Consider the following 14,677-nt stretch of genomic DNA (forward strand, 5'->3'; position numbering starts at 1 on the left):
TTCCAGGTTTTCAGAGTTCAGGAGCTGAAACATTAGAAAATGAAGCCGTTTGAGGACCAAGGTTTGACTACACCATATTGTTGAAAAAGAATGTCTTGCTCAAAGCCTATTCCCCCAGATGAAGTTCATGTCTTGGTGGGTATGCTGTCTCTGGCATTTCACAGCACTATCCTCTGCTTGCTCACAGGACAGTTTAAGGAGGATTTGGCCTGCCATCAGCATGTTATACCTGAGCCTCTACATTACACGTTTCCCCACTGTTCCCCATTGCATTGTTGAAGCAGTGATGGAGAATGCCTCCTTTAATTATTATTGCGTTGACTCATTGTATAGTATAAACATGGCCTCTGGTTTCTTTGAGTGTCGAATTAATTGATTACTCATTAATTAAACTCTTAATGAGTAAAGAAAACAGCCTTTGATTAATTGGAGGGTATAAAAGTTGCCATTTACTCCATGTCAGAATTAGATATTTTGCGGGTGCCAAGGTAAGTGGGGATTAGAATTCAGACTGATAGTCTTGACCAGAACACGCCAGGGTGAATGAAGGTTGTTGATTCATTTTAGCAATCTTGAATCTCTCATCATATACACATGAAGCCCTATTGAACAACATATTGAAATTAATTTAATCAGCTTTAATTAAATCATGTATTTAGCCAAAACACTAAAATAGTACTATTCCTCACACGGCAGCTTAAAAGAAATTATGTAAGTACACACAATATAAATTCACATGAAAGGACATTTGTTTCACAAATGGCAATGTTTTCTTGGACAAGAATGTGTTGCTTCACTAAAACCTTCCTGGTCCCAGAGCATTAAAACTGCCTCTGTCTTCCTGCTCCTGTTGCTTCTGCTGTATAGTGAGGACTGCACAAAATCTCCTTGCGTATCACTGTCAAAACCCCTCCATATCTCTCTATATAATTATTTGCATGCATATTTTTCTATGCCCACTTGATTGTGGGTGACAATCTAGCAAAGAGTTTTAAGTTGCTATTTTTAAGTGCTAGAAAGGAAACATACTTTTATGTATTTTTAATTGTGTTTTCACTTTGTTGTCAGATTGTTTTCCACATCCCTTCTCAGACTGCTCTGAGCATTTCCTAGCAACCATGTTATCATAGAGATGAACATCTGCTTTTGTTTGTTTGTTTAGGACAGAAACCATTTTAAAAAAGAATTTTGCAAAATCTAGCACTTTAGATATTACTTTTGTTTTTGAAGACATGGATGATTCTGTAAGTTATGGTTCAGGGCACAAAAGATTAACCCTCACCTCTGTGCTACATTCTTTTCACAGAATAACAAAGAATAGAAATCCCTTTTTAAGATTGGTGACATTATCACAACTACTTAACTCTTTTTGTCATTTCAGTGTTGAAAAAGGGTCCATTTCTTTCTTTCCCATCTTCCTGTTCCTAGCTGCTCTGCAATCCATACCATGCTATTTTCCCTTAACATTGTATCTTTAAATTTTTATATATTACTCCATCTTACTCTCTCTTAAATGGAAAGGGTTATTGATTTCCACTTCCTAAGGCAATTGTGGCTCCATGGATTTGCTGAGCTCAGGCATTGTCGTGCGATCTAGCCACTTTCTCCATCAGGGAATGCTTAACGAAGCATTCTGAACTGACCTTCTAAATACATTACCTGCATAGAAGGCCTCTGCAAGGTATTGTTAGGGCAGTGAGAACTCATTTTAGTGATGAGTTAGCCATGCATGGGCACTGGCATCTTTTACCTTTTAAAAAATATTCATACAAAGTAATTGGTTGATCTTGTTAAAGACTCGCTATTTGTTGGGTTTGCTCTGATTTCATGCAAACTGATACTAAAAGTTGTAAATTCAGAGTAAAACACTGTTTTCCCTTCTATTTTGTTTCGGCAAAGGGGGCTTTATTAAGCTGTTTTACACTTCCTGCTGCATTTACATTTAGGGATAAAAGAACTATATCTTGCTAAGTATTCTTGTCTTGTATTCTATATCCAGAAACATAGTTTACTGAATACACTTACTAGATATTCCATTTGCTTCTGAGAGGTAAGTTTGGTGATAGTTAATGAAAAGCACAAAGATCCTGGTGACATGATATATTGGCCTGCTTTGCACCATGGCTTAGCACAAACCAAGTATGTAGTTTCCCAGAGAGGAGGTCATGGCCACTTTTCCCCTTCCCAAAAAGTTTGCTTCTGTGCTGTGCTAAGCCATGGTCTGATTTAACATGTTCGGCCCCAGGATGGGATTTAGCTCTCCCAGACAAACAACAAACAGTAAACCATAGGCTAAATTTTGGTTACAGCTCATGGTTAATCTAGAGAGATCTAAATCAGAACCCCGGGTTCTTACTGCACACAAAGTCAAGCCATGGCTTAGCAGAGTGCAGCACAGAAGCAGAACTGGAAAGGTGCAAAGGAGCTGCAGTCTTCTTTCCCAGAGTCCACACACTTCCATGTCCATGCGAAGACCTAGTTTGGTTTGGTGTGGCACACAAGCCAGGTTAATGAAAATTATAACAGTTTCTCAAGATGCACATTTCTACGTTGCTCAAAATGAATTTCACCGGCCAGAACCCAGGCACCCCAAGTAAAGAAATCTCAAAGCCCAATCCCAGCCAAGTGTCAAAACAGCAATACATCACATTTTCAACATTTGTTTGCCCACCTATCTCTATATGCAACTATGTATCTTTCACTGTATATTAAAATGTAATTTAATGGATGGTATTAAGTGAGAAAAGGTGTGAGCAAGGCATTATAGCCAGTCCAAACAAGGCATATAGTAATTTCTACAATAATATTTTTGGAAGGATTCTCATGAATCCTTATCATGAATATATGCCCATAAATGTTTAAGATGGAGCGTACAGGCAACTATGACAGCACGATAATCTTATGCTGGTGTCATCATAATAATATACATCAGGAGATTTATAGGTTGGGATAGTTTGTTGTTGTTGTTGTTTAGTCGTTTAGTCGTGTCCGACTCTTCGTGACCCCATGGACCAGAGCACACCAGGCACTTCTGTCTTCTACTGCCTCCCACAGTTTGGTCAAACTCATGCTGGTAGCTTCGAGAACACTATCCAACCAACTCGTCCTCTGTCGTCCCCTTCTCCTTGTGCCCTCCATCTTTCCGAACATCAGGGTCTTTTCCAGGGAGTCTTCACTTCTCATGAGGTGGCCAAAGTATTGGAGCCTCAGCTTCTGTCCTTCCAGTGAGCACTCAGGGCTAATTTCCTTAAGAATGGATATGTTTTATCTTCTTGCAGTCCATGGGACTCTCAAGAGTCTCCTCCAACACCATAATTCAAAAGCATCAATTCTTCGGCGATCAGCCTTCTTTATGGTCCAGCTCTCACTTCCATACATCACTACTGGGAAAACCATAGCTTTAACTATACGGACCTTTGTTGGCAAGGTGATGTCTCTGCTTTTTAAGATGCTGTATAGGTAAAAGTTGGGATATGTATCATTACATTCAATCAAAAACGTTGGTGTCTATGTGTTGTTCAGCACTGAGTACCTAAACCTCTTTAAACCTCTTTTTTTGTATTGCATTGCAGGAAGTTTGCTAGATTTCTTAAAAGATGGAGAAGGAAGAGCTCTGAAATTGCCAAACCTAGTGGATATGGCAGCACAGGTAAATTTTGACTATGTTCTTAGTACAATGTACTCATGTCAAGGTTCTGTGTTCTTTATTAAGTAGAGTGTATTGTAAATCCAACAGGTTGCTGCAGGAATGGCTTACATTGAGCGAATGAATTACATACACAGAGACCTGCGTTCTGCAAACATCCTGGTGGGAAATGGTCTAATATGCAAGATTGCTGATTTTGGACTAGCAAGATTAATTGAAGACAATGAATACACAGCCAGACAAGGTAGGATAAGTAGTCGCTATAACTTTTACTACTGTAGCTTTCAAAGATGATTGATAGAAAAACATGCCAAAATCTTGATGGGTCTTCTTCCTACTCATCTAGTGTAAAGGAAATGTGAATCAATGTTCAATTTACAAGTACAGATAGATAATTATGAAACTGTTTATCAGTTCCAATACACGGGAAATGTAAGTGTAATTGTATAATATATGACCTCTTTGGCAAATTTGACCAGCGGTTTTCAATAAGAATTTCTGAAAGACAAAGAGGAATGGGATTCTATTGCTGAGTGTAAGGAAAAACGAAATAGACCCTAAACCAGGCATAGGCAACTTCGGCCTTCCAGATGTTTTGGGACTACAGTTCCCATCATCCCTGACCACTGGTCCTGTTAGCTAGGGATCATGGGAGTTGTAGTCCCAAAACATCTGGAGGGCCAAGGTTGCCTATGCCTGCCCTAAACTCAGCAGCAACTTGTGCACATGATCTTTATTTTCTGGCGCCTCCCCACCACAGCTCTCTGTAACCCCCCCCCCAACCATCTCACTTCAGTTGGGTGCCTAAATCATGAGGGCTGTTTAATATGGGGCTGCAGTGCAAAGGTGAATATCCCAAATTTAGGCAATTCATCCCCTGTACTGCAGACCCATACAGGCCCATACAGAATAGCTCCTATTGTTCAGGATGCTTTTGACCCTAGGGAGAGAAAGATCAGCTGTGTGAGCTTAAGCAACCAATGGATAAAACCCTGTCAAAGGGAACAACAGCTATAACTAAAGTAGAATATTATTTCCTTAGTGTACTGTTAAAAACATTTTAGAAGAAACTGGTCTGTAAACTCTTCACTCCATATATATGGATCAGTCCATATATGGATCAGTCCATACAGTACTTTTTCTCTTATGGATTAGTACAGCCAGCATATTTTGAAATTTATCATCCCAAGGAAAACTAAATGTAAGTCAAACATTCTGGTTGTAGCATGATCATGTAAAAATGAATCATGCAAACCAATTATTTCCTTGTTAGTTTCTAAATATTTTATTGGTTGAAGTGAATTTACTTCACAACATGTACCATGCTTTAATTCATAGCATACTTAAACTATCCTACTTTGACTTTATCATATCTATTTGAATACTGTCCAGTATAATTGCCAGTGCAGTGCATAAGGACATACAAGCCACAGTAAAATCAATACAGTAGAGCAAAAACTAAAATAAAACAAATTCACAGTTAAAAACCCTCAGCAGATTAAAAGTAGTAAATAAAACAGTCTAAAAATGAAAAAAAATAAAAGCCCAAGAGAACACAGGTCTTACTGGGTACCAAAAACATGTAAGCCAAGCAAATTTCCCTAGTGAGAGATTTCCATCCACAGGGCTTCACCGCTGTAAATACCATTGAGAACAGAGTGCTAGACTGGATGGGCCTTTGGCAGCAGGGATTATCTTATGTTCTTAAAAGGCCCTCTCTGTGGAGGAGAGCCTCTACTAGTGACCTTGCTTTTGTGAAAAGCATTAGGGTCTTCTCTTAAAGGGCAAACTTAATATCATTGTCTGGGCCCATAGTAACCAAACTGCTAATAGTTCCCCCCAAAATGTATGCTCTATATAAAAATGCAGAATTAAATGAATGTTGATTGTAATACACTTGCAGATTCTTCTGTAGATTCTTCTGCATATACATTCTACAAGAGGAAATTCTAGAATCAGCCTGAGTACAGGAATTAATGCAGACCTATTGGCAATGACTTCTCTATATGCATTCTAGAGCCTGTAACTCAGATCACTGTCTGTCTGGAATTTCTCCCTTATATTTTAAATAATTTTTGAAGCAAGCTTTTAAATACTGGAGTATTGTACAGATTTCCCCTTGCTCAACATTGCTTAATTCCAGAGGGGCTGTTGATGGCATAGTAACACTTTGAAGCAATAGCTGTTTTTGTATGTTTTCCCCCACGACCCTCTCACATAGATTTTCCAGAGGGATGCAGCTGGGGGATTGTTGTGTTTATCTAGCCAGCTACTGTTCCTATGGTGTCTCTGGCACACAGGAACAGAAGACTGGCTGGGAAAGTATGATACAGGCTGGCAATTGCTTTTGGAGACAGGAAGCGCTTGTTTCTGTTAAGAGTTGAAGGTTTCATGTCAAATACACTTGGCTTTCATTTTTTTTCCCCCTTGCCACCTGATAGTTTGTGTACTTGACATTAATAGAACTGACTTCCTGCCTCTTCCACTCTCTAAAAAGTGCTCCTATGAATCCCTGAATAAATTGCTAAAGGAAGCAGATGGTGTTGATACCCATCTCCAGTGGTCTTATAAGATGTGGTGCTATTCGTTGAGTCTGATTTTTCAGTGTTTTTCTAACATTTACGCTGACTATTTATAAGAGCAAAATAGGCCTGCAAACTTTATTTCCTATCAATCATGTGGAAGCAACGGATGGGGATGCACGGACATGTGGTTTCCCTGGCATGCAGCAGAAGCTGTTGCTGCCTTCTCACTCTTCCCTGAATAGTGTTGCAAGTCTGGCTACAAGTCTTGATCACTATGAATGAGTGACCAGGTCATGATCTACAGGTGCTTGACAAATTAAATTTATGTGAATTCCTTTGTGAACTGACTGGATTGGAATGTAACTATCCTTTGGATTTTGCCCTTCACCAAACATCTTTGAAATGCATATTTAAGGGCAACATTCATTTAGAAACATAGAATCGTAGAATGCATGATAAAATACAACTTCAGTACCAATTTCCATGCAGATCATGTTTTTTTGAAAATATCATAGGGTTGCCATACATCCAGAATTTCCCGGACATATTTGGAAGACTGTGGTCGAAAGCAGTTTTTGTGGCAGTGGATGTATGGCAACCCAACCAAAAAAAAGCTAACCTTTTCTGTCCAGATTCTCACTGTTTGAAATATGACAACCCTAACATATTATAGTGGAATAAACGCACTTGAAATTGACATAGATTGGAAGGTTGGTATACAGATTTAATTAATAATAAAAAGACTGATCCATCTATCCCTGTTCATGACACCCACACAAAATGCCTGCGTTTTCATATGTAATTATGTATATTTTTTAAATGTTGATTTTATTTGGGGGGGGGGGGAATAAGCTAGTTTTACATAAATGAGTCTCTTCCCCCCCCCCCCCCCCCGCAAGCGTCTAACTGCAATGCTGGATGGAAGGAGCAGGATTTTCAGAGGGGTTGACACTTGGGGAAGGAAAGGCTTAACACTTTCATTGCAGCATGCTACTATGGTAGAAAAACAGAAAATATAATACAAACCATAAAACAATATTGAAAACATTAAGCCAATAAAAAATAAAAACTACCGAAATAAAATGGGATAATTGATGAAGCTTTGGGAGAAAAGAATCCCCCCCCCCTACAAAATATTGGGGCTTGCTTCACTTGCAGGGGATAAGAATTCCGGAAAACTGGTGCAAACAGTGATAAAATCATGTGCTCAAGTGTCAGCATCTTCACCACAATGGCATGCTGCACTATCAACAAATCTTCATCCACTGACCTCAAGAGACCAGGGTGAAATTAGAGGGAGAGGTGACTTTTCAGATACCCTGATCAGGAACCACATAGGGTTTAATACGCAAGTAGTAAAACCTTGAATCTGACATGCTAATAGCTGGGGAGAAGACAGGAAAAGGGGAAGAGAGAAGATGGGTGTTTAGATGGGTGTTACAGGCATGTGTTTGAGAGTGATGGGAGGTTCCTCACCTCTCCTCTAGAAACCTTTCACGATACTTAGGTGCCTTTCCAGATGTGAGCATCATGTTCAAAATAATTATGCTTCTAGATTTTGCAATAGGAACAGGTAGATTTCGATGGTGCCAAATGCACCCTAATTTCTGATTATTACACACACACACACACACACACACACACACACAAAATCGCTGTCATTTATATGCAAATATACCCAGAAGCATCATGTTGTAAATATGAGAAATAAAAGAAAAAAAGAATGTTGTGGCCTGAAGTCAATATTAAGTAGAAAGAAGCTTTGAATTATTTCCCCAAGTAAAGAAATTAAGTGACCCCCCTACCAGCCACTGATACCTCAATGGTAGCTGCTTTGTTCTTTCCTAGGTGCAAAGTTTCCAATAAAATGGACTGCCCCTGAAGCTGCATTGTATGGAAGGTTTACAATAAAATCAGATGTCTGGTCCTTTGGAATATTGCTGACAGAGCTAGTAACAAAAGGGAGAGTGCCATATCCAGGTAAGGAAATAAGAAACCATGCTAAAAATGATTTCAGGCAATTATGTGAGTTAGGTGAAATCTGTGGCTTTAATGCTTGGATCCCAACAAATTATACGTGTGCATGGCAGAGCACCAACAAAAAAACCCCACCTCATTTCAGGCAGCAAAAACAATATGAAATTCTATCTGCACACAGAGATCTCCTCCGCATATTCACTGCACTTCAAATCCTTGCCATAGTCGAGAGGCCATTTCTCTCAATTGTATGGTGTCAGTAGCCCTGTTTGGGCATTATCTGAACTCTGCTCAGATCACACAGGGGACATGTGGGTACGTGGGCTGGCTCCATCCCTAGCCTTATCATCTCCACCCCTGAACTTTTCATGTCGAGTAGGAAGATCTGTGTCTGGCTAAGCACACATAGAAGCCTTCCCACAATCAAGAACCCTGTTCACTCAGTGTTCCCAACCATGGGGGGGGGGCACTTCTGCATGTGTTCTGCAGACCCGCAGGAAATCCCCTCCAGAACTTTGTACTCCCCAAAGAGATGGGGACACTGAGAGAAGGGTTTGGGTGCATGGCCCTACTTTGCTCTGCATGTGTTTGCAGCAGACACCTGACACCACCTTTTCTGAGTCACAGTTTTGATGCACCTATAATTTAGGTGCCATCAAATGCAAATTTAAGTATTGTTCATCCACAAAGTACTTCTAGGCACTCCAAATACTGAATTTGCTATTCTGTTTGATAGTTCTGGCACGCTGAAGCCACTGACCATAATGATAATGTGTGATAAATACTTCATCTTGGTATCTGCTACTGGAGTCCTGACAAGATGATGGTTGTTAAGGGAAATATGGCCAGCCCTATTGCTTTTTTCAAAACAAAATTCATTTCCAGTACATCTCTCTGTTGTTGTTTTTGCAGGTATGAATAACCGTGAAGTCCTGGAGCAGGTAGAACGGGGCTATAGGATGCCATGCCCTCAGGATTGCCCCATCTCCCTACATGAGCTCATGATCCACTGCTGGAAGAAAGACCCAGAAGAGCGCCCAACATTTGAGTACTTGCAGGGTTTCCTTGAAGACTACTTTACTGCAACTGAACCCCAGTACCAGCCAGGTGACAACCTGTAATTTTTCTGGTCTGTGCAGACTACAGTTATCAGGTGTTCCGACTGCAGCTGACAAAGGCTGACTAGCTACTTCCAAAGGCTGCATCTTAGAGCACCAAAAAGCACTGGAGCCAGAAGCTGAGAATTCCCAGACCTAACCTGCCGTAAAGATCTGAATGTCTTCTATGAACAGAAAAGTGAACACTTGATTTTGTTCTTCATCAGAGACTCAGAAACTGCATTGTTTTGATGTTATGTAAACTGCAAAATCTTTGTTCAGTGTAAATAGTAATTCAGTGCCAATAACATCCTAGTGCTTTCCTTTTTTAAAAAATAATAATAATGCAAAGTTATGTGATTTTAACTAGTCTTCTCCTGATTCAACTAAAGTATTATTTTCCAAAAGTGGCCTCTTTTTGTCTACATTTTTTCACGTTCTAACAAAATAAAATCAGGACCAGTGTTTGGGGATTTTGGTTTCGTTTGGTTGGTTGGGTTTTTTCCTTTTCCTTTTTTGCTTTTATATATAAGATATATGTAAAATATATACATACTTGTATATATAGTTGTGGGTGCTACTGCAGAGGAAACTCATTTCAGAAACGGATTAGCCATAATGCTGAAGCACCCAGAAAAAGACTAATTTCCTTGTAGACATGAAACACTGGTGAAGATTCTGAAAGCCAGTGACTGAATTTTTGGCTTTTGCCAAGCATGACTTTTTAAATTGGATTGCACTTTTGGGTTTGACTATGTACCTGTAGGTCGTTGTAACTTTTGATCTTTCAGAAATCATGTGCAGCATTTCCAGCAACTTTTGCCAACTGCGTGGTTTGAATTTGTGATCAAAATTTAATAACAAACTTATTAAAGAAAATGCGCCATTACCTGTTCAGACTGGAAGACTGAAACTGCAAGTACTTTCCTGTATCAAAATATGTATACTGAACATTTTCTGATTTTTTAAAAAAATTAATAAACATTGCAACCACATGCAAATAGTCTCAACCTCATAGCATTTTAATCATGTCCCCATGCTTAACCATTCATCAGGCATCCCCTAGAGTACCTTCTTCACATGCCATAACCCATCGTAAAGTAGGTGTTCTAAATGTCCTGTACTGCTGATGAAATTACTTTCAATATGTCTGCAAGTGTTTCAGTGGAATTACTATGCACTTCTTTTATGGGGAAACGGGGAGGGAATGGAGGGATACACGCAAGTATTACTTTTTCAGTTGTCTGTATCAGCCTTGGATACCTTCTTTTCTTACCTTTAACCAAAAAGAAACAAAAAAGCCACATCCTTTCTATGTCTCTTTTAAGTTTTTTTTTTAAAAATAATTTTAGTCTTAATTACATTTTGTTGTTGTTTTTATTTGCAAGTTTACATTTTTAAAAATGTTTAACCGTCTTAATTTAGTAATTAAAAGAGTATTTTACATTTGGATTTTTGTTCTTTCATTTAAATCATAGCCAGATGGAGGTTTGTAGCAGGGGATGAGTGTCCTTGGCCTGTTGGCTCTTGCAGCAGCCTTATTATGAAGCTGATGTGAAACAGCTGGGATTCAGCCTAAGAGGGGGGCTGGAAGTGAAAGGGGTTTGTACTCTTATAATTATTCAAGAATTACTTTCTTTAGTGTGTGTCTTTGTGCACTGTTGTCAGAAGGAAGGAAGAATATTTTCTATGTAGAAATAAATATATTTTTCCCAATGTTCGCACTTGGAACTCTTATCACCAATGAGTTGAAGCAAAACAAAGGTAAAAATCCTATCCATATCTGGAAGAATCCAAAGGGTCATTTATGCTAATAGATCTTTAAAAATGTTACAAGAAACCTTAGAGGGTGTTTGTTTGCTAGACTACCACCAGCAGCTGATAATGTGATGGGACTGCCCTGTTTACCTGACCTCCCATCTTGCTGAGTCACTGCAGCATCCCAGCATAGAGGCAATGCATTGGTGGCAAGGGCAGTGCAGTGCAAATGTGCTGGCAGGAGTGCTGGATTGGCTCCACCAGCACATTTGCAATGACCTCACCTCGTGTGCTGCAGCAACTCAGCCAGGCAGATATTATTATTATTATTATTTATTATTATTAGTTTTTTAAGTTAACTATATCCCGCCCTCCCCGGCCAGGGCCAGACTCAGGGCGGCTAACACCAAATATAAATTACAATAAAACGTAATAGAAAACAACAACAAAAAAACAGTTAATTAAAATACAGCTTAAAATACAGCCTCATTTTAGTAGTAGCCCATAAATAAAGACCATAAAGGGAGGAAACATCATATATTCAGCCTGCCAGCTATCCATGCTGGTCCTACATGGGCCAGCAAAAAAGCAAAGGGAAAATGTATATACCAAATCCCATATAAGGGGTCAGAGTGAGTCTAAGCCGAAGGCCAGACGGAACAGCTCCATCTTGCAGGCCCTGCGGAAAGATGTCAAATCCCGCAGCACAGCCACCCCACCCCTACCATCAGGAAGGCTCACTAGAACTACAAAAGTACAAGACATTTTCCCATTCAATAAAAATGCTCTGTGGCAATCTTTACAAAGCCCTTTCAGATTTTTTACAATTGCACCTACCAGCTGCAAGGAAGAGTGGGGTCTGAATTATATCCCTGAACAGCTGTTTATCTAATACAGGGGCAGCCAATCTGTGGCCCTCCAACTCCCACAAGGCCTTGGCAAATGGTCAGGGATGGTGGGAGTTGTAGTCCAGCAACATCTGAAGGGACAGAGATTAGCTCAATTCAAAAGCTAGCTCTAATCTGTGAACTCAGTTCAAGCATGCGATATCACCTGCATACTTAGTGTGTGTGAATTACACAACTCTCCAAACATTGTGCAGATCGCTAATCTGTTTTTATGGTCCAAATGCACAAAAGTTTTATTACCATGTGTAGAGTCAGACTGAGATTAAAACAGCTACAAATGCATTATGTGAATCAGTCCTCTGCAACAGCATGGCAAACATGGTGTGTCCCCAAAGAGTAACTGGTTTCTTTTGACACGGGCTAGCAGCTAGGATCTCGTTTCTTGAAAATGATTTTTGCACTATCTCAGTTGATCACAAACAGGCCTACATTGTCAGGTATGAAGCTACAGTTTCATGGTGGATCAAATACTTTAAATGAACCAAGTCCCAGGTGTCATTGCTGACATTTCCAAGTTAAAGGATCTTGGAGCTAAGAAATAGCTCTTTATGAGACCCTGGAAAGTTGCTCCTAGTCACAGAAGACTGCTCTGTACCATGGGCCACTGCTCTGACTCAGTGAAAGGCAGGTCCATTTATTTTCATTATTAGGTTACCTGATGCCTATATTGTTTGTGAACCATCATGTTGAATGGAGTCCACTACATTTGGCCTTCTGAATGCCTGGCCTGCCGGCTTCCCCCACCCCTGTTAATTTTATTTTTGTTGCATTTATGTCCCACCCTTTTTCTCCTAGGAGCTCATAGTTCTTCTCACCTTCCCCATTTTATCCTCACAACAACCCTGTGACAGTAGGTTAGGCTGAAAGGTCCACCCAGTGAGCTTCATGGCTGAGTAGAGATCGTTGCCAACAGGCAGCAAAAAAGGAGATCTATAAGGGTCTAACAGGCCACAAAATAAGGCTTGTGTGTTGTATTCAGTTTGGTGGGCCAATGTATAGCAGACCTGTAATAACCTAAGCAAAATGGGTAACAATACTATTTGTTCTCCAGATGTTTTCAGGGTAAGTAGCAGGTAGACCAATCTGCACATTGTCTGATATTCTACAGTGAAAAACACAGTATTTATAACACTTAGAAGCGATATGTGAAAGTACGTTGGAGGTTGCTGTGACATATAATTGCTCATATAATTATGTGGAAAACACCTTAAGCAGCTGCTCCGCAAGGATGGTGTAGAAAAATGTGTGGAGGACACAATGTTTGGCTCAGAAAACGGTTTGCCTCTTTCAGTTCATAGCAAACAAAAATTACAGATTTATTCATAATGCTAAAATCTCACAGCATTGCCACAGCCACACCAGAAAGCAATTGTTATTCAGAGTGTGTAATAGACAAAAAGAATGCATGTATTTTTTATTGAAGCGTGGTATCAAATGTATCTGTTCAGAATGCTGCTGAGAGGATTTCCTTACCTGGCGTTATTTAAATCCTTGGCAAATATCATTTCTTGTGCTTCTAGTACAGCTTTTGCCAATAAATTATTGTCTGATTATAGTATGTCTTGGTGGCATGATAGAGAAAGGATCTCCATATCTCCAGGAGTCTTCGTTTCTAACATTACCCTTGAACAATGCTGTCTCTAGGGGCAAAAGACACCCAAGTGGTTTCGGAAATAATTACTTCTGGCAAAGCCCTTCATCTCTGAGTATTCATGTGAGTACGAATGAATTATTCCAGGAACAGAAGAGGAAACTCCCAGAGGTTGGTATTTTGTATGAGTAATCCTTTAGATTTGGGGGCTGGGGAAAATAGTCTGTGAAAGAAAACACAGAAAGACTGTAATCCCTGAAGTATCTAACTGAATCGGTTGTGGGCAACCAAGCCTTAAAATGGTCTGCTAGTAAAAAGCCTGCAGAACAGTGTTTTAATGATTTTTAACTGTTGGGGAATGAACTCAAAAGGACTCATTTAAACATGCACAAAGGTACTCATTTCATAAAGCTAAAAATTCCATAGTAAAGCAATACTGTGATAAATATATTTCAGCATTGAAATCACGTCTTCTCTATTCAGCTCTTAGACCACTTATTTGAGTACTTTCCCCCTTCCTCAATATTCTAGCCACAGTTTGTGGGCAAGATAACACACGCCGCGCCCCCGCACCCCCAATCCTAACAGCTTCAAATATTTTCAATTCAGATATTTATTTATTCATTCATTTATTTATTTAAAAATCACATCAAGCCTTTGCCTTGATAATAACTGTCTCCCTTTTCATTAGTTTTCTTTTGTCCAGCACAGCTGGTAACTTTCTGGTATATCATCTGCTGCAGATTCTAATTCTTGTTGGGTGTGTGTGGTTTGTCCTCATTCTTTTATCCAACTGAGGAGCATCAGCCTCTTTCTTAACTCCAAAACATCTCTTTTTAACAACAGTGGTAGCAATAGCAGTGGCTGAAGAGTGCCTATAGCTGCTCTCTTTTCGCATTTCTTTTAGCATTTGGCATCATGCACACCCCTTCCCCAGGTCTCTTGAGATATCTGTCTACAGCAGGCGTCAGCAACCTTTTTCAGCCATGGGCCAGTCCACCATCCCTCAGACCATGTGGTGGGCCGGACTACATTTTGAAAAATAATGAACAAATTCCTATGCCCCACAAATAACCCAGAGATGCATTTTAAATAAAAGCACACATTCTACTCATGTAAAAACGCCAGGCAGGCCCCACAAATAACCCAGAGATGCATTTTAAATAAAAGCACAC

At 39.7% G+C, this 14,677-nt stretch overlaps 1 protein-coding gene across 24 annotated transcripts in view; it reads left to right on the forward strand.

Moving 5' to 3' along the window:
- Window positions 1-10,695, forward strand: part of FYN (FYN proto-oncogene, Src family tyrosine kinase) — a 106,659-nt gene extending 95,964 nt beyond the window's left edge. For all 24 annotated transcript variants that reach the window (XM_083433691.1, XM_083433681.1, XM_083433685.1 and 21 more), the window contains 4 exons: window positions 3,573-3,649; window positions 3,737-3,890; window positions 8,020-8,151; window positions 9,061-10,695. In XM_083433691.1, coding sequence (XP_083289817.1) covers window positions 3,573-3,649; window positions 3,737-3,890; window positions 8,020-8,151; window positions 9,061-9,269 — 572 coding nt within the window. In that variant the 3' untranslated portion in view covers window positions 9,270-10,695. The remainder of the gene's footprint in view (window positions 1-3,572; window positions 3,650-3,736; window positions 3,891-8,019; window positions 8,152-9,060) is intronic.
- Window positions 10,696-14,677: the final 3,982 nt, after the last annotated feature.

This window comes from Podarcis tiliguerta (assembly GCF_965153285.1).
Source record: "Podarcis tiliguerta genome assembly, chromosome: 3".
Lineage (NCBI taxonomy): Eukaryota > Metazoa > Chordata > Lepidosauria > Squamata > Lacertidae > Podarcis > Podarcis tiliguerta.